At 42.6% G+C, this 21,325-nt stretch overlaps 1 protein-coding gene across 4 annotated transcripts in view; it reads right to left on the bottom strand.

The window, feature by feature from the left end:
- The window catches only part of LOC124721434 (protein phosphatase methylesterase 1), an 87,766-nt gene extending 66,779 nt beyond the window's left edge, over positions 1-20,987 (bottom strand). For all 4 annotated transcript variants that reach the window (XM_047246409.1, XM_047246410.1, XM_047246408.1 and 1 more), the window contains exon 1: positions 20,663-20,987. In XM_047246409.1, coding sequence (XP_047102365.1) covers positions 20,663-20,724 — 62 coding nt within the window. In that variant the 5' untranslated portion in view covers positions 20,725-20,987. The remainder of the gene's footprint in view (positions 1-20,662) is intronic.
- Positions 20,988-21,325: the final 338 nt, after the last annotated feature.

Below are 21,325 nucleotides of genomic sequence, written 5' to 3'. Positions count from 1 at the left end.
CCCAGTAAATAAGAAGTCTTTCTCAGAAACTGCACTCTAAAAAGATTCAGGTTATAAGGCAAATTTTGAACAGTTCTGTTTTACCAAGAGACAAGCAACACACAATCAAGAACAAGATACATAAAATTATTCACATTATTGGTCAATCCCACTAAATGTAAGCATCATATTCTTAACTTCAAAGTAAGAATTAAATGGATTACCCACAATTAAGGACAGAATTTGATTAATGGAATTTTGCAAACTCAGTGACAACAATAACTGACAGTTTTTCTACTTACCACAGTTAGACAAATATCAAGAACATTGTAGTTAATATAGCCCGAGTTTTCTTTAGCATCCAAATCAATTTGAATTCTGGTGGTGATCTATACACATATCTTCACCATGTCAGATGGAAAGAGGGGGGTCAAAGGAATTCAGATGCATATTTTTAGATTTGTAACTGGAGTCTTTGGTAATGTTACAAATGCTCTGAGATCTTACTTATAAATATTTGTTAGAAAAGTGAGATTCTTTTAAGAATGCGATATTGGAAAAAGTACACTTTTTCCATTAAAATTGGAACAGCACAAATGCGGCAAGCTACAAATGTCAAATTGGCAAAAAATGTAGTACATGTCTGCATTTGCAAAATACAAATTAGATAGGACTAATACCGTCCAAATTCAGTATATAAGGAACAATTACGAAGTGGATTTCTCAATCAGAATATCATATTTGAATGTTGGTTGTATGTGATAAAATCATGTTGCGTTTCATGTAACAGGGATAAATGTCTACCACCAAGTCAGAATTCGACAGCAGAAGGTTTGTGATCTATCAAGACCTGCGGTTCATTGGTCTGCAATATTGCTGCTCACACTGGTTGGGACCCCATAACTGTCATGCAAATACGTAATTCAGGGGCACTGGAGCGCCACTTTCATTGCCATGCAGGACTCTATAGAGTTCCATGTGATTAGCACCCGGGAGGACAGATGTGTTGTTTAGTCAGCAGTGCAGGTTCAGACAGACATATCATATTGTGCACCTCAAGTCATAAAATTGGCTTCTTTGCAGCAAGACAACTATTCACATGGACAGTACACTGATGTCTTGAGCTCCACAAACTGTCAGTCTGGTGGCCATTGTTGAGGCTTCCCTTGATGCAGCAACAAAGGGAAGCACGTCAATGAATATGCCTCCGACAAAAGCAGTAACAGATCAGTGACACCATGCCTTTTTTAGATGAGTCTCAGTTCAGCATACAACTTCACGATGTATGTAACTGTGTGTGGAGGCTCCAAAGAGAATGAACATTTTCAGTTTATTTTACAAATTGAAATTGCCATTTTCTTGGTGCAAACTATACAGGGTTATTACAAATGATTGAAGCGATTTCACAGCTCTACAATAACTTTATTATTTGAGATATTTTCACAATGCTTTGCACACACATACAAAAACTCAAAAAGTTTTTTTAGGCATTCACAAATGTTCGATATGTGCCCCTTTAGTGATTCAGCAGACATCAAGCCGATAATCAAGTTCCTCCCACACTCGGCACAGCATGTCCCCATCAATGAGTACGAAAGCATCGTTGATGCGAGCTCGCAGTTCTGGCACGTTTCTTGGTAGAGGATGTTTAAACACTGAATCTTTCACATAACCCCACAGAAAGAAATCGCAAGGGGTTAAGTCGGGAGAGCGTGGAGGCCATGACATGAATTGCTGATCATGATCTCCACCACGACCGATCCATCGGCTTTCCAATCTCCTGTTTAAGAAATGCCGAACATCATAATGAAAGTGCGGCGGAGCACCATCCTGTTGAAAGATGAAGTCGGCGCTGTCGGTCTCCAGTTGTGGCATGAGCCAATTTTCCAGCATGTCCAGATACACGTGTCCTGTAACGTTTTTTTCGCAGAAGAAAAAGGGGCCGTAAACTTTAAACCGTGAGATTGCACAAAACACGTTAACATTTGGTGAATTGCGAATTTGCTGCACGAATGCGTGAGGATTCTCTACCGCCCAGATTCACACATTGTGTCTGTTCACTTCACCATTAAGAAAAAATGTTGCTTCATCACTGAAAACGAGTTTCGCACTGAACGCATCCTCTTCCATGAGCTGTTGCAACCGTGCCGAAAATTCAAAGCGTTTGACTTTGTCATCGGGTGTCAGGGCTTGTAGCAATTGCAAACGGTAAGGCTTCTGCTTTAGCCTTTTCCGTAAGATTTTCCAAACCGTCGGCTGTGGTACGTTTAGCTCCCTGCTTGCTTCATTCGTCAACTTCCGCAGGCTACGTGTGAAACTTGCCTGCACGCGTTCAACCGTTTCTTCGCTCACTGCAGGCCGACCCGTTGATTTCCCCTTACAGAGGCATCCAGAAGCTTTAAACTGCGCATACCATCGCCGAATGGGTTGGTTGGTTTGGGGAAGGAGACCAGACAGCTAGGTCATCGGTCTCATCGGATTAGGGAAGGACGGGGAAGGAAGTCGGCCGTGCCCTTTGAAAGGAACCATCCCGGCATTTGCCTGGAGCAATTTAGGGAAATCACGGAAAACCTAAATCAGGATGGCCGGACGCGGGATTGAACCGTCGTCCTCCCGAATGCGAGCGCCGAATGGAGTTAGCGGTTGGTGGATCTTTGTTGAACTTCGTCCTGAAGTGTTGTTGCACTGTTATGACTGACTGATGTGAGTGCATTTCAAGCACGACATACGCTTTCTCGGCTCCTGTCGCCATTTTGTCTCACTGCGCTCTCGAGCGCTCTGGCGGCAGAAACCTGAAGTGCGGCTTCAGCCGAACAAAACTGAGTTTTTCTACGTATCTGTAGTGTGTCGTGACCATATGTCAATGAATGGAGCTACAGTGAATTTATGAAATCGCTTCAATCATTTGTAATAGCCCTGTATTTATGTCTCAGACATGTTTTGCGTGTTACATCTTCAGTAGACTTAATATGGAAAAAATACAGGTTTGTTTTTATATGTGACATTTACAGGTGAGGAAACGGTTCATGTTATTCGTTTTTCCAGTCAAAATCTGCATTTCCTCTCATCTAGTCTTTGGTTAGAGGATGTACACTCATTTCACTTATAAAGCATTGACACATTTTCATGTGACAATCATTGTGTATTGTCTTCATATTTCATAAGCTAAATTTTGTGGAAAATGTGTCTACATTTTATAAGTGATGTGACAGTGTGACGCCTAGCCTATGACCAGATGAGAACATGCTGATTTTGGCCAGAAAAGCAAATGATGATAAGTAATAATCTAGTAATGTACAAATTAGGACATGAGGTGTTTTCTAATCTATTAATATAGTATAAAAACAAACTATATTATTCCAGATTAAATCCATGGAAGATGCCTTAACACAAAGGCAAAATGCACCTGTAAAACAAATAAATATAGATCGCAGCAAGAAAATAGCATTTTTAATTTATAAAATGAATATTTATGTACTTGCTGCAGAAAACAGCCACACCAGCAAACATGACCAGACTGCATTTGTCAACTTCATGCAAGACCATAATGTGATGTGATGGTATGGGTGCCACTGGGTACATATCATCATCACATCTGGTTTATATAGGCAGTTATTTTGACAGCAGCTGTTTTGAGGGCCTTGTGACATTAGCTTTCAACAGGATAATGCAGACCATACAATGCCCAGGCTGTCCTGACATACCTCAATGCACAGGGTGTTCAACTGTTGCCCCGACCAGCACAGCCACCACTCACCAGCCATTGTGACTGATGGACTCTATGCCACAGTTGAAGCATCATGGAATGACATACCAATTTCTGTCATCCAAGCCTAGCTCAACTCTATGCCTAGTTGGGTTAGAGCCATTCTTTCTGCCTGAGGTGACAGTTCTGTGTACTTAATTTCCCCTGTGAAGCCCCACATCGCCTACAAATTTAAACTATGTATTTTCCTACTGTACTGCATACATACAACAAATAAAATGTTTTTCGCTACCTTTCGAGGAGTTGCAACATTAATGGCCAACAGTCTACTTACTTAAGACAGACTGCAGTATGATTCTATAACCCCCATCATATTTCACAAATGTATCATATGGATAAAGTAAGAGAACTCAGGCTGTAAGCAGATCAACTTTTTTTTCCATAATTAGCAAATAGAATGCAGAGGAAAGGTCAAACAAGGGTCCAAAGAATTATCAGGCATCAACATGTGGTGAGTAGTAGGCCTATATAGTATTCACTCATTCAGTTATGTGAAAAATGGTGTTCAATGATATTTTATACTGTTCCTCACAAAGAAACTACGCCAATATCACGTGAGACAATATACAAGCATTGGACATGGCCAGGAGACACTGGCTGACCAACCGAGGGCATCAATGGTGAGCCGCCAAATATCACGGAAAGCCAACAACAGCAATGGATGGACAATGAATACAACATTTCAGAATGACAAGTCCAGAGAGTGGCAGAATGACAATTCCAGAGAGTGAACCAAATCTAGAGCCCAGACATAGCAATATCAGGAACCAAACAACAATGAATACACTGAACAATACTACAGCACAGTCTGAACATGACTGAGGTCCAGGCTCCTGCGCTGCTAGCTTTGTAGTGCAGCCGCAAGTGTCAATAGGCTTGCATGTGTGGAGTGCCCCACATATAGCACTAAGGTGGCGACAGCAGTACTTGCAAATTTTAGGAGTGCCACGTAGAGGCTGTCGTTTAGGCCCATGTGTTCTGGCGGGCTTTCAAAATCATCAGGCCAGGATACCAGATTCCCCCCCCCCCCCCCCCTCTACTCCAAAATGGGCACATAGGACCTAAAGCACCCAGGACAATGTTTCACAAGGAGAACTAATAGCAGTGTTGGTGGAGAAGCTCACCAGCTGGGAGAAGGAACAAGGGACTTTGCACAATGGGCTGGCAAATGGCTGTGTGGGAGACTGCAGTGAGATCCATATCCACGTCCACGGGAACCACTGACAGTGTCCTGGAGCTCCTACTGTACCACCCATTTGGTTGAGGAATTTGCATAAGCAGGCGCTACAACTCCCAAGTTACTCAGTGATGGGGCAGTCAGTAGGCAGTTAGTGGGCCAATGTTCCAAAGCCCTCAGAGTATCAAGCATAATGAGGTGCCACATATGGGTGGCCACCACTGTAGCAGGCATCCGTGAAGGTTTTGCTCCTCATGAGTGTGCCCATACCACTGAACCTGGGGGTATCGTCTAGCACGTTGGATCTGGCATTCAGAGGGCTGTGGTGAAGGAAGGTGGAGTAGAACACGCAGCGGACACCCATGGAGGAGACCCGTCGGGCTGCGGTCATGGACAGCAGCTGTCATGTAGGTACTCAGGAACCCTAAGTTCTCCTGCATTAATGGATGCTCTCACAGCTTTCAAAATTTGTTGTTTCAATGTTTGCACCATCCAGCTACTTCGTAATTGAAGGATGAGTGAAAATGTGGGCTGAACAGGTGTTTGATGCCAATGGCTTTGCAGAACTGTTCGAAGGGCACTGCCGTGAATTGGGGCCTGTTGTCTGACATGAGGATGCGGGGAAGCCCTTTGATGGCAAAACTCTGGTTTAAGTGTATTGAGTGATGTGGTGGTAGTGGTGCATACCATGCTCACCCCATGTGGATAGCTGGAATAAGCATGCACGACAATGAGCCACATAGATCCCAGAAAGGGACCAGCAAAGTCCAGACGAATGTGGTCGCAAAGGCGACGGAGTGAGAGAGGTTGGTTGGTTGGTTGGTTGGTTTAAAAGGGGGGACAAAAGGATCAAACTGCAAGGTCATCGGTCCCTTGTTCCAAGTAGAACAATTATCAAAGGGAAAGAAGGAAAGAAAGAAGACGTACAGCACAATAACAGGAGAAAGGGAGAACCATAAGAAAGACAGGACAACAAACACTACACTGGACAAAACAAGAAAACCAAAGAGAGATGGAAGAAACAGGGAGAAGAGATTAAAAACAAGAAAGCAGATTAACATGGCTGGCTGACAATGAGCATAAAAAAGGAGAACCCAGCCACTCTGCAACACATTAAAACCTCCACCCTAAAAGCCGTAGGTCAGAGGACACAGAGGACCAAAGAAAATGCACTAAAATTAGCCTCGAGGGACACGAGATTATCAGTGGTAGAGCGAGCCTGGCGGAAGCCATCCTGACATGGAGCCAGTAGGCCACGTAATTCCAGGACCCAACCCAACTGCTGGTCACCGTATGAGGATGCTTACAGAGAATGTTGTTGAGGCTGATGGGCTGATAGCTATTCAAATCAAGCGGATTTTTACCAGGTCTTAGCACCAGAATGATGGTGCTCACCAGCCATTGAGATGGAGAGATACCATCTCACCAGATATGGTTGAAGGTGACGAGGAGATATCGCTCACAGGCAGATGAGAGATGGTTAATCATCTGACTGTGGATCCAATCAGGCCCAGTAGCCATGCCGGGGCAATGTGCAAAGGTGATGAGGAGCTCCCACTCTGTAAATGTGGCATTATAGGGTTCACTGTGGCGTGTAGTGAACAAGAGGATTTTCCTTCCCATCCGCCGTTTGAGGGTGCAAAAGGCTGGGGGGTAGTTCTCCGATGCAGAGCCTCGAGCATTGTGCTCAGTAAAGTGCTCGGCCATCGCGTTTGTGTCGGTAGAGAGCACACCATTGATGTTAACGCCAGGGACACCTGTAGGGGTCTGGTACCCAAAAAGATGGACGATCTTCTTCCAGACTTGGGAAGGTGATGTATGGCACCCAATGGTTGACATGTACCTCTCACAACACCCTTGTTTTCATCATTTTATAAGCTGGCGAATGAGGGCATGGAGCTGTTTGAAGGCTATTAGGTGCCGGTTATGCCCCTGTAGAGCTCGCCGATGCTCCTTAATTGCCGCAGCGACTTCCAGCGACCACCAAGGGACTGTCTTTCGCCGGGGGCACCTTATAGAACGAGGGATCGCATTTGCTGATGCAGAAACTATTGTTGTAGTTATGTGTTGAATCACAACATCAATGGCACCATTTGGGGGCAATTCAACAGTGTCAGCAGAGGTGAAGGCTACCCAGTCTGCCTTGTTTAAAGCACATATGGGTAGGCGTCCACTGGCATGATGCCGAGGGAGTGACAGGAAGATGGGGAAGCAGTCACTACCACACAGGTCGTCATGTGCTCTCCAGTGGATACATGGGAGAAGTCCTGGGCTGCAAACTGATAAATCAATGGCAGAATAACTACCATGAGCCACACTGAAATGTGTGGCAACCCCAGTATTTAAGAGACAGAAGTCGAACTGAGACAGTAAAGTTTCGACATCTCTGCCTTGGCCAGTAAGCATGGTGCCACCCCACAAGGGGTTATGCGCATTACAATATCCCAAAAGTAGGAAAGGTTCAGGGAGTTGATCAATCAATGCAGCCAATACGTTCAACGATACCGCAATATCTGGAGGGAGATATATGTTGCAGACAGTTACTTCCTGCGTCGGCCGTATCCTGACAGCCACAGCTGCAAGAGGAGTTTGAAGGTGCACAGGTTCACTACATACCGAGTTCAAGGTATAAATGCAAACTCCACCTGACACTATTATATTCGCTATGGTTCTTGTAATATCCCCTGTAGCCGCGTAGGGCAGGAGTCCGCATTGCCGGGAACCAGGTTTCCTGGAGGTCAATGCAGAAAGCAGGTGTAAATTTTAACAATTGCTGTAGCTCAGCCAGGTGGTGGAAAAAACCACTGCAGTTCCACTAGAGGATGATGTGATCATGAGACTGGGAAGGCATGAAACACACAATGAGGCAGTCTACACCTCAGGGTCACCTGCTGCCACTGACTTATTTCCTGAGCAGGCTATACCCATTGTGTCTGAGGGTCTGGCGATATCTAGGTCCTCAGTGGACACCAGAGCTTGTAGGCAGTGGTGGTGTGGGTGCCACCGCAATTCCCTTGGTCTTGGACGTCTTCTTTCTGGATTTCTCTTGTTGATCCTTGGTTTTATCAGGCTGGGAGGGCTTCACTGATTCAGTCTCTTGGACTGAGGCTGATCGTGAAGCCATACAACCAGCTGCTTTTGAGCACTTCAGCCTCTGGCAGTAGTCATCTTTCCCACTATCAGAAACCTGGGGAGGGAGTGATACAAGGGACAACTTCCTAGCAAGAGGAGCCGAAGAATACTTACACTTCTCCAGCTGAGAAGTGGGGACTGGTGTCCCCAGTGGTTGGGGGACAGTGCTCCTGAGGTATATGGTATGGGAGCAACAGGAAGGGAAGTGCCCCCTACCATCAAGGAGGCAGGTGTAGTCTTCCAGCTCTGAGAGCTGACTGGAACTCATGGAACTGATGGGGCTACAACTGTTCTTGTAGTAGCGGTATAAGAGGAGGTCACGGTCACAGGATGTGGGCACTCAAAATTCCTCTTGGCCTCAGTGTAGGTCAGTCAGTCCAGGGTCTTATATTCCATGATTTTCTTCTCTTTCTGTAAAATCCTGCAGTCTGGCGAGCAAGGTGAATGATGCTCTCCACAGTTGACAAAGATGGGAAGTGGGGCACATGGAGTATTGGGATGGGATGGATGTCCACAATCTTGGCATGTGATGCTGGAAGTACAGCGGGAAGACATTTGGCCAAACTTCCAGCACTTAAAGTACCACATTTGGGGAGGGATACATGGCTCGAAATGACAGTGACAGACCATTATCTTGACCTTCTTGGTTAATGTGTCACCCTCGAACGCCAAGACGAAGGCACCAGTGGCAGGCACCAGTGGCAACCCGATTATCCCTCAGACCCCAATGGATGCGCAGGATGAAATGAACTCCTCATTGCTCTAAGTTGGCGCGCAGCTCGTTGTCGGACTGCAAAAGACGGTCCATGTGGAATATAATACCCTGAACCATATTTAAGCTCTTATGAGGCACAATGGTGACGGAAACATCCCCCAGCTTATCACAAGCGAGTAATGCCTGTGACTGGGCAGAGTATGTCGTTTTTATCAAGACTGACCCTGACCACATATTGGACAAGCCCTCCACCTCCCCAAACCTGTCCTCTAAAAAAAAAAAAAAAAAAAAAAAAACTGAGACTTTACTGAGACAAAGGAGTCCCCATCACTCTCGTACATATGAGGTAACGGGGCGAGAAAGGTTAGCTGCCATCCTTAGCCTGGCGTTCCTCCCATAGTGTTGCCAGGGAGGGTAACTATTTAGGATCATACTTTCTTGCAGTGTACTGAGACTTGGAACACTTGGAGACTGATGGCATTTGATCACCAGCAAGTGATGACATGGTACCTTAATCGCGTGTCATTCACCCTGATGCCACGCACTCTGAGCAGGGGACCTCCCCACGAGCACCACCCAGCTGCAGCAAAGGCCACCTGGCAGGATGCCCACTGCAGGGAGTCCCAATGCCCCAGGGTGACGGGCATCTACTCTTGGGCATACATGGGGAGTTAATGGCGCAGGCATCAGCAGAGCAATCCTTGTGTAGTCAGGGGGCTACAACCAACAGGGTACATGTCAGTCCCACCACAACGGACTGGCTACCGTGCTGGATATGAGGTGCAAAGAATTCCATGGTCATCGTTGGTGCAGAAAATGACACTGCATAGTGGGTGAAGGCAAACACACCCAGGAAAGTGTCCTCGCCCAAGAGATGGAAGATGAGTGGAACTGCAATGCCAAGACGAGAAAGTGTGCTAAAGATCTAATGCACAAAGGACACAATGCACCTTGTAAGGTGCACCTTCCTCAATTGGCTCGCTCTTTGGGAAAATTTTTGAAAAATGGAGGTCAAACCCTACAGAGGACCATCACATAAAGGCCGAAATGTGTGAGGCTCCTTTTAGTCGCCTCTTACGGCAGGCAGGAATACCTCGGGCCTATTCTAACCCTGGGCCCGCAGGGGGGTAGTGAGGGAGGTGAGCCCTGGCTTAGAGTTGTGGATCAGCTGATTTTAAAAAACAAGTGGGCCACCCACACACAGTAACACACCGTAAAATAGGGTCCCAGCACTTAACTGCATTGATGTGAGTAGCAGTAATGGGAAATCCATCCAAGTAGCATTGTTCTATGTCAATGTGGAAACAGAAGATCTGTCAGTCAAATGCCAGGTCTGGTACGGAGGATAGACGAGAGAGTGCCTCTATGTTTGCATGTTGCATGGTAGGCTTGCACTTAGTAGTGTAATTATAAGAACTAAGGCAAAGAGCCCAATGCTGGAGCCTTTCAGCCATCCACTCTGGAAGTTGAGAATGTGGCCAATGGTTTGTGGTTGGTAGTGAGGGTAATCTTGGTCCTAAAAAGGTACACATGGAATTTCTTATAAGCAAAGATGGTCACCAAAACCTCTTTATCTGTGAGTAGTTTCTCTAAGCAGGTGTCAGTATCTCAGATGTACAGGCAATGGGTTGCTCAGTACCATCATCGTTTCGATGCGCAAGCACTGCAGCAATGCGACAGGGGGAAGCATCAGCAGCCGAAACAAGGGGAAATATGGAGAAAAGGGCGTAACACAGGGCCCTGAGCATAAAAGGTATTTCAGCTAGCTGAAAGCATGCTCACAGGCAGCCAGTTACCTGAACTGAACTCCCTTCTTGCACAACTGGTTAAGTGGGTACATAATGTGTGCTGCTTGAGGGAGCAACTTAGAATAATAACTAACTTTACCCAAAAAGGCCTGCAGTTGTTTGTTTTGTTTTAGGGCTCAAAAATAACTAGGGTCATACGTGCCCATGTCAGAACCATGTAGACAATGACGGGATTTAAAAACGACTACATGTTAAGCCCAACCAAAGGAAGGAAAAACAGCTAATACCAGGGATGTGGAGAAAGGTCTATAAAATAAGCCATAGAGAAATGCAGCTTCTAGACTAAAGATTAAATGTCATTTGTCATACTGTGAGAAAGATAAAAAGTGAAATGCTGTCGACAGCTCGCGCGTCATTTCTAAAATGGCCAATAACTCAGATGGCAAATACAAATGAGAACATAAGTGGTTGAAAACAAGATATTCTGTCAGGAAATGGCAGCCTGTCTGAGGTTGAGGGCAATGAGCACAAAGTGTTGGGGGAGCACCACTTAACAAATGGCGATGGCTAAAAAGACAGTGTCCAATACGCAACCTAGCTAAAATGATCCCATGGCGAGAGGGCCAGAGGTGGTCATCCAAGCCACTCCAAAAAGCTTCTTTCCCTGGAGCTTGATCCCACAAAGGGATGCCAAAGTGAAACCACCTGCTGACAGGCAGCAACAGAGAGATCATCAGAGGGATTGGACGAACTAGCGGCCTGAGGTACAAGGACTGCAGCCTTGGCAGCAGTCTGTTACTCTCAGAGTGATATGACCAGGAAACCACATAATCATAGCGGCTCCATCAAGAATGAGCTAATTGGTTGGTTGGATTAAAAGAGGGAGAAGGGACACAACTACAAGGTCATCAGTCCCTTGTTCCAAATAAAACAATGCCACAAGTGTGAGAAGAAAACAAAAGAGACTGACAACTCAAAACAGAATGAAAGGGAAAATCACAAGAACGATGAAGGGCAACAAACATGTAAATGGACAAAAGTGGACAAGAAAACCACAGAAATACAAGAAACGGGATGAAGAGAATAAAACAACAAAGCAGGTTACCATGGTTGGCTCACCATGAGAATAAAAAAGGAGAAGCCAGCCACTCTGCAACACATTAAAACCTTCACACTATAAGCACTGGGTCTGACAATAAGTACGGAGTGCCCTGACCTCCTAACTGATATTTATCATAAGCTAATAACCACTGATAATAATTACTGACATGGACTTAAATCATCCCATCTCCCACAAGTGAGTACATTTCCTTTCTACGTTCAATATGCTTGCTGAACAACTTAAGGATGACACTATTAGAAAAGACGCATGAAAAGTTCTGGTTGAGAGAAATGAATTATTAAGGAATAAAGAGATGACTCACTGAAAGGCAGAAGTGCTGCGTCCTCGACAGATACAAAAACAAAAGGTACAGAGCTTTGCTTTGCTAGCTTTCGGAATGAAATTCTTTTCTCACGCTGTAGGAGGAACAAGCGTGCATGCATGTGTGCTCCTCCCCCCTCCTCTCTCTCTCTCGCACGCACGCACGCACGCACGCACGCACGCACACACACACACACACACACAAAAAAAACCAGCCAGCTCTTTCCCGGCCCATAGTGAGTGTACTGGGGTGAGGTCTCACGAAGGCCTTCACAGACAGGCAAACATACGTCCCGTGCCATACTCACACACAACCCATCCCAAGAACCAATCAAAAAGAAGTGCCCCCTTGTCACCCAATACCTCCTGGGACTGGAACAACTGAACCATGTTCTTTGCCAGGACTATGATTATCTATCATCATGCTCTGAAATGAGGCACACTCCACCAAAGGTACTTCCATACCCTCCCAAAGTGGTGTTCCACTGCCCACCCAACCTACTTAAAATCCTAGTCCATCACTATGCCATTCCCACTCCAACCCCTGCCCCATGGATCCTACCCTTATTGAAGACCCAGATGGCAGACCTGCCCTACCCACCTACTCAGCACCTAACTCCAGTCCTATCACAGGATTGTCCTATCCCATCAGAGGCTGGGCCACCTGTGGAAGCAGCCATGTTATATACCAGCTCTGCTGCAACCACTGCACAGTGTTTTACATTGATCTGACAACCAACCAGTTATCAACCAGAAATAAATGACCACAATCAAACTGCTTCCAAACAGAAGAAGTGGCACAACACACAGCAGAGCACAAAATGCCAGGTTTCAGTGGCTGCTTCACAATCCGTGCCATCTGGATCCTCTCCACCATCTCCAGCTTTTCTGAACTGCGCAGATGGCAGCTATCCATAAAGCAAATCTTTCGCTCCTGTAGCCTCCCAAGCCTAAACCAAAGGTAACTTGCTGCCCCCCCAATAATGTGTGTGTGTGTGTGTGTGTGTGTGTGTGTGTGTGTCCTACAGCTTGAGAAAGGAATTTCATTCCGAAATTTGCAACTATTAGAAAAGGAACTGACATCATAACTGAAGTTGGAATTGCCAACGGAGATGCCGAAAGCTTTATTCGTGCAATGGGTGATAACATTCTGAACAGAGAAAAACCACCTACTTGCACCATTTACTGAGAAAACCAAGTTTGCTTCCCTATCTTACTTTGGCCCTGTTTATGATAAGAGGCTATACCTTCAAGAGAGCCAATGTGAAAATAGCCCCCCCCCCCTTTTTTTTTTTTTTTTTTACACACACACACACACACACACACACACACACACACACACACACACACACACAATTGCCTGATGGCAGGAGAAATTTAAAATATCTGGAGCATAAATTAACTGTGGCTCATGTGATAATGTTTACATATGGCAGATTCAAAAGGACTGTCACACATTTAAGGGAACACACATAAAAACAACAGTACCCATTGCTCATTTTAAAAATGAAGGCCATCTACTATCCTTGATTAACGATAACTCAGAAATCTTGCATACCAAGCCTAAAGGGCAGGATTTAGACATTCTTCAGGAGCTTTAAATTTATATTCATCATTCTATCAGTCATCCAAAAGTGGTTAACCAACAAACAGGGTTGGCTCACCAATAGTTTTTCAATGTACCTGATGACCTGTTGTTTACATAGTTTATTTCCACGTTCCACTATACAGCCTGCTTATTATTTTTCCTGTATAGGTTCATTATTTTATATGTGGTTCTTGTGCTTCTCTGTTACCTCCCCTCTTTAGAATACTGTGCAACAATGTACCATTACTTTTCATTTACAGTTTGTCAATTTCTGCTCTTGCACAGTGCTTATCTGTTTCCCTGTATCACTGTTCTCTTTATTTCCGACCCATGTTGTCCCTTCCCCTTTATGTCTTTCTAACAAAATTTTTTACACCCATCTCCATGCCCTTACTTTATTTTCCGCTTTCCCCTTTATTTACCTTTACTCTTTATTGATGTACCTACCATTCATAAATTACAATGGAGCCCATGTAAATCCAGACGACATTTACGATTCTGTTGATGTACATGCATTTTACACCAGTATATTTCAACCAGCACTTTGACAACATTCGGCCTTCATTCAAATTTGATCATGTAAACCATTTTTCTCTTCAACCTTTGCAATGGAGTTGCATATCCATTTCTTTAGGCTCTTTATCATTGATTTAACAATAAAACTGTACTTATTTTAATTATATACTATGTTATGTTATTCACTGTTTGTGAATGTAAGTATTAAACAAAAATTGTCAATGGGCACCTCTGTCCCCTTCTCTTCACATTCTTAATTTAATCATATGAATTTGACTTTCATAGTGCAGCTTAATAAGAGTCTGTCTTCTGTAAAATGTAATATTTATGTATTTCCTTCATGTAATATGACATGTGCCTAATGTGCCATCCAGCTTTCATTCGTTTCTTGCCCCACGTCCGTCCGTTATCTTACATTTAGGTTTTACATTTTTATTGTAAGTCTCTTATTTCTGATATATGGCAACTAGGTATTTTATGATCTTTGCTGTATCACATTCTTATTGATGTGCTTTGTTTTTAAGTAATTTTGCATCTATTTGGCTTGTCAACCACATTCAGTGCTCCTTGTGCTACTATTCACACCACGTACTGGCCACTTTGTTACTTTTTGTAAATAACCTTATATTTCCTCATTCATTTGTATTCTGATGCTGGTATTTTTACATGATGCCATATCATCTTTATGATGCTCCCTACGCCCTTTAGTACATTATGTGATCAAAAGTGTCCACACACCTGGCTGAAAATGACTTGCAAGTTTGTGGTGCCCTCCATCGGTAATGCTGGAATTCAATATGGCATTGGCCCACCCTCAACCTTGATAACAGCTTCCACTCTCACAGGCATACATTCAATCAGGTGCTGGAAGGTTTCTTGGGGAATAGCAGCCCATTCTTCACTGAGTGCTGTACTGAGGAGAGGTATCGATGTCTGTCAGTGAGGTCTGGCACAAAGTCTGTGTTCCAAAACATCCCGAAGGTGTTCTATAGGATTCAGGTCGGGACTCTCTGCAGGTAGCCTGTTACAGGGATGTTGTTGTTGTGCAACCACTCTACCACAGGCCATGATTATGAAGAGGTGCTCGATCGTGTTGAAAGATGCAATCACCATCCCCAAATTGCTCTTCAACAGTGGCAAGCAACAAGTTGCTTAAACATCAATGTAGGCCTGTGCTGTGATAGTGCCATGCAAAACAACAAGGGATGCAAGCCCCCTCCATGAAAAACATGACCATATCATAACACCACAACCTCCGAATTTTACTGTTGGCATTATACACGCTGGCAGATGACTTCCACCAGGCATTTGCCATACCCACACCCTGCCATCATATCGCCACATTGTGCACAGTGTTTTGTCACTCCACACAATGTTTTTCCAGCGTTCAATCATCCAATGTTTCCACTCCGTGCATCAAGCGAGGCGTTGTTTGGCATTTACTGGCATGATGTGTAGATTATTACCAGCCGCTCGATCACGAAATCCAAGTTTTCTCATCTCCTGCCTAACTGTCATAGTATTTGCAGTGGATCCTGACACAGTCTGGAATTCCTATGTGATGGTCTGCATAGATGTCTGCCTATTACACATTACGACCCTCTTCAACTGTCCGCGGTCTCTGTCTGTCAACAGGTGAGGTCAGCCCGTACGCTTTTGCGCTGTACGTGTCCCTTCACGTTTCCACTTCACTATAACATCGGAAACAGTGGACCTAGGGATGTTTAGGAGCATGGAAACCTCACATACAAATGTAAGACACAAGTGACACCCAAGCACCTGACCACTTTCGAAGTCCATGAGTTCCGCGGAGTGCCCCATTCTCCTGTCTCACAATGTCTAATGACTACTGAGGTTGCTGATATGGAGTACCTGGCAGTAGGTGGCAGCACAATGCACCTAATATGAAAAATGTATGTTTTTGGGGGTGTTCGGATACTTTCGATCACATAATGTATGTTCATTTTAATTTACGTTCTTCTAAACTATTGTCCATTTCATTATTTGGTAATTACTTTAAAAAAAAGCTGTGTTCCTCAAGACATTTGTAACCTTTCTGCATATATTCTGGAGATGAGTTTGCTGATAATGCTCAACATCAAGTGACTAAATTTTTCTCCAGTGATCACAAAATCGTGACCACAACAACAGCGTATATAAAAAAGCTCCCCATCTATAAAAGGTTGCATGCCTCTTACATGGCTATATGACGCACCTGAAATGTACATGTTTTGCCTATCCATGCTAGGCATCTTCAGTGGTCCGTAATACAAAGCAAATTAATTATACAGGTACTGATTCTTGGCAGCTCTTTTGAATCCAACTATTTCTATTTAGAACCGGTTTTCCTTCATTTACATTCATTTGCTGTTCTATTAATGAAGCCACTTGTTATTCTGTATGTACTTTATGTACATAGTACACATTTTTTCCAATTGATATGCCACATTTTCTACACGTAACCTACACTATAGCACACTGTTCTTGCTCACACGCTCTAGGTCTGACTTATCAGAGGGTGAGAGTGGTGTGGTGTAGGGTGGGAAATGAAGGAGGCAAAATTTTGTGTGTGATCTAAGCAAAAAGAACTATCAGGAAGAAATAAACATGTTAGTTAGATGTTCCACGAATCATTTTGCCTTTTTTTTTTTTTTTTTTTTTTTTTTTTTTTAACACAAAAAGAAAAAATATATACGTATGTGAGTTCAGTTAGTAATTCCTACTACATACTACTGGTGCTACTTGCTACATTTATCATTGGTGTAGTACCCTTAAATGTGCAGAACTGAATACATTGTGTCTTTTTAAAACAGAGTGAAACCATTCACAGAGATCCAGTCAATGATACTTTTAAGAACATTGTTTACCATTTCTTCTCATTCTGTATGTATGCTTGGATTGACTACAATACTGGTTTCATCTGCAAAAACAACTATTCTGCTCATTGTATATTACACAGAAGATCATTTATGCAGGTGAGGAAAAATAGTAAATGTGAGATTGAGCCTTGGGGAACTCCATATGTAACTTCACCCCAGTCAGAATTAGGTCCCCAGACTAAAAGTACAAATTTCTGCATTCTTCTGGTTAGATCTAGAAGAATACTGTGAGTCATACTGTCAAGTGCCTTAGATAGGTCACAAAGAACAACTGTTATCAACATAGCACAAAAAATAGACACAAAGGCAACATAGTACACAAACCATGCAACACCACTTAAAGGAAAATACGGACAGAAGACAGGGAGATCAAAAACAATCCAGATACACAAACAGACAACAACAACAACACAATGTGTGTACATATAACAACCCCCCCCCATACACACACACACACACACACACACACACACACACACACACACACACACACACACACACCAGAAAAGATATACTTCAACACCATAATACATCACAACCAATGCACACACAATATTAGTAAAGCATTAAAACAAAATTAATATATCCCCCAAGTCAGCACAATACAAAACTAACTGTAACAGAAGAGAAACATACATACAACAGTTCAGTAATGTAGGCATGATCCCTCAATGATTCCTAAAGCATGTGAGCAAGAACATGAGCAAAGTGCTATAGTATATGTCGTGTGCGAAGAAAAATGTGACATAATAATTGCAAGAAATCTGTAATATGCACATTTAGTACTTACACAGCAACTAATGGATGCTTGAACAGGGTACTTTTTAAAAACATATAGTTGTAAAACAAAAGTGTTTTATACACCCTGTTCTTTTTGAAACTTGAACTCTCCATAGATAGAATTGTTTAATACACATCCATTATGCCTGTGTCCAAAATCACATAGGCTACTTATGTTCTCTACTGAAATCTCCCCTTCACAAATTGGAGATTCCAGATGGACACATGAAAGAAACTCTAGTGTTCTGAGATCTCACAAATTAGCTGTTAGATATTGTGTCCACAAGCAATCACTATCAAAGGATCCAGATGACCTTTAACTTTCCTCAATAATGTTCTGTATTTACATGATTGGTCAACAAACTTCTGAAAATATTTCCTAAAAAGATCAAAGATACAAATATATTCATGAATGATAAAACTATTGTAAATATCTGCCACACACTGTCAAATTATCTATAAATGTTGACCCTTATTGCACGTTCTATTGTGCCACTACATTACTTCCCAGTGTCAGCCCGTGCCCATTTTCACATCTGTAGTAATGATATCAACAAAGTAAGAAGGTAAGACACTTATCTGACTGTGTTACACTTTGCATACGTTAACTGTTGTTACATTACTTTCAAATAGGCCTACATTTCTCCTATCCGTGTTAATTGTAGCACCTATGGCCTTAAGTTATGAAAACATGTTACACCAGATATCAACACTGTTTTTGTCACTGTGTATATATTAGAGTGCCCAGAGGGTCCACTTTTTTACACTTGTGCATATTATGAGTCTACCTACAATCTCCCTTTCAAAAATTGTTAATGGGGGAACACTGGTCTTGCATCTGATGTATAATGCAGTTCCACAATTCTAGCTTCTTTTATTAGTCTCCTGCAGCAATGCTTGTACCTTCTGCATGTGAAATGGATGCAAATTGTGTGTGTGCCATACTGGCATGATGGAGAGACTTGTGACACTCCTAATCCAGTGTTGTGGTACTCTGGTGCTTCTTATTCAGTTCTCCATGATCGTTTGCATCTAATTCTCCGCATCATTAGCACTTTGTGTCAATGGCATTCCAAGACCACTAAATTTTAGAGGCACTACAAGTGCATCATACTTCTTGAAGTACATAGCCACAGAGCATGTTCATGTACACAAGGGAGCTTCATGGAATTGTGCATGTTTGTGTACAGTGTACAAGAGGAAATGAGAAGAATCAAGTCTTGTATTTTTGTATATTCTGATAGCACTAAAAATGAGAGTCAAATTTGAATAGTGGATTTATTGTTTTAAAACTTAATTTTCTGTGTTTTGTCATCCATGTTCCTTGCCACAGAACCTTTTTTCAAGTTTGAGGACCCCCACCCTGTTTGGATCTGTGATTAATTGCCCGTTGAAATCGAAGATAGATTAGCCACATTACTCTTAGACACTATTTGGCCTCACAGGTTGGAAATAGAAAAGTTTAATATGATATTATTAAACTGCAGGAGTATCTATGGTACAGTCCCACAACTAGTGTGACTTATTTAAGATAATACTGCCCATATAGTATCAGGAACAGAATGTTAGTTGAAAACAAATGTGAACAGCAACAAAATCCTAAATACAGATTGAAATATTAATTGTAAGGATAGGTTATAGGCCAATGGTGGCACTGGAGTAAAGAATTCAATAATATCCAGTGAAGTTGTTAAGGGTACTGCATGTGAAATTATGTGGGTGAATTTAAGCATCAAATGTAGTTCAGAAAGGGGAGTTTCAATTTGACACGTGTAGACTACGAGACTCATACAATCAAAACAAGTGCTACAGACAAGGATTCACCTGACATCATTCTGAATGTCTTGCCCAAAAATAACTTCAAGCAGGCAGAGAACCAATTCCTGAAGGCAACATCTTAAACCTCATATTAACATCCTGAACTACTCAACTCAATGTAAGTTAGGCCACCAATGCTGATAAGGCTGTGATGGCATCATTGGTTATATACAGTGTAATTATGACTGTTATGAAAGACAGGAAAATAATCTTGCTTAGCAACAGTGACAGGATACAAATGGAGTTGTCAATATAAAATATTAAGTGCTGAGGACAAAGATATGGAGCAGAAATGGATAAAATTCAAAAGCTTACAATATGCTCAGTAACAAATTGTCACAAAGAGGAAAACCACTATAGTTTCCTTCACACACATGGAATTAGGCCTCTCTTAACAGATGAACCTGTCCATTGCATGATGAGGGGGAGGGGGGTGCAGAAAGAGGCACCTTACACCACATAAAATTACACCTATCCTGTGCATTTCCAGTAAGCCTATTCACAAAAGATACTATCTATTTGTAGACAGAAGTTGATATTATTGTTTGACAAACATCCAATACCTTCTGTGTTATAGCTAACATATTTGATGGAACACAAACAAAAAAAATAATATGATTAAACTCCTACATTTAATAAAATTACTTGCTTTCTCGACCGCTCACAGGGAAAATTTTCATAAATTTATGCAGTTTAGGGCAATCATTCAACATTCCATCCCTTCTCAATACAACTATCACAGTAAACAAACTGTATACAAGGGTAATATCAGTGGTTTAAAAGTATACAGCTAGGTACAACGAGTCTACGAAATTTCCACTTAACGTTTTTCTTAACATGACAAACGCCGGTAAGAAAAACTTGTTAAATGATATAAAAAGTATACAGTTCAAAAGAGTCACGACATACTACTGATTGTGTACAAATAGCAGTAGTGAAAGAACTATCACTAACGACATCAAATTGAATCTTACCAAAATCAGTAACAAGATGTCATTTATAGACACTTGATACGACAATAGTGTTTCATTTTGACATAGTAATTTCTAACCATAATGTTTCATTTTACACCGAAAGAATCCAATATTAAACAACCTCAACCATTTCTAACATTAATAATCATGAACAAATTTAACAATACCTTGCAACAGACGGGCCAGGAGGGAGATTAGTTTTAAGAACTTTCTTCTGAAGCGATGACATTATTTAATTCTACGTCTGAAGTGAAATCACGCTCGAGTCACGACTGCTACAGATGATGACATTTAACAAAACCAAAAAAATTTCGATGAGTCGGTTTCGGGATAGAGTCTGTACACCACTACATTTTCTACAACACTTCACTGGACACTAAACTGAAGTTAATACGAATGAAATAATCACATTTCACCAACCAATACACACAAACTCCTCGGGCACAAATTACAACACACCACTAGCCATCGCGCCAATTAGCATTCTCTCTTTCGTCCCCAAAGCATACAATCGCCCATAAAGATATTACCACAGAGACTACCTACCACCCGTACATACAAGCCTGCTCATTTTTGTTGAACACTGCGAAAACAACGCTCCCAGCGGACCGAAACCTACACTTTTGAATACGATGTCGGACGAACGCGAATAGCACCGTTTATATTGATTTGTAACATAGATTTACAACAGGGGGCGTATGCTGTGCCACCAAAATCGGTACTAATTAAGAAATGGCGCCACATTTGTCTTTCTATTTCTCTCCTAAGGACCCTACGAGGTATGAAATGGTACATTACAGGACAGTTTATTTACGATTCTGTTGTAACTT

This window comes from Schistocerca piceifrons, chromosome X (genome assembly GCF_021461385.2).
Source record: "Schistocerca piceifrons isolate TAMUIC-IGC-003096 chromosome X, iqSchPice1.1, whole genome shotgun sequence".
NCBI lineage: Eukaryota > Metazoa > Arthropoda > Insecta > Orthoptera > Acrididae > Schistocerca > Schistocerca piceifrons.
The sequence above is the reverse complement of the archived record's forward strand: the minus strand, read 5'-3'. Positions and strand labels throughout refer to the sequence as shown.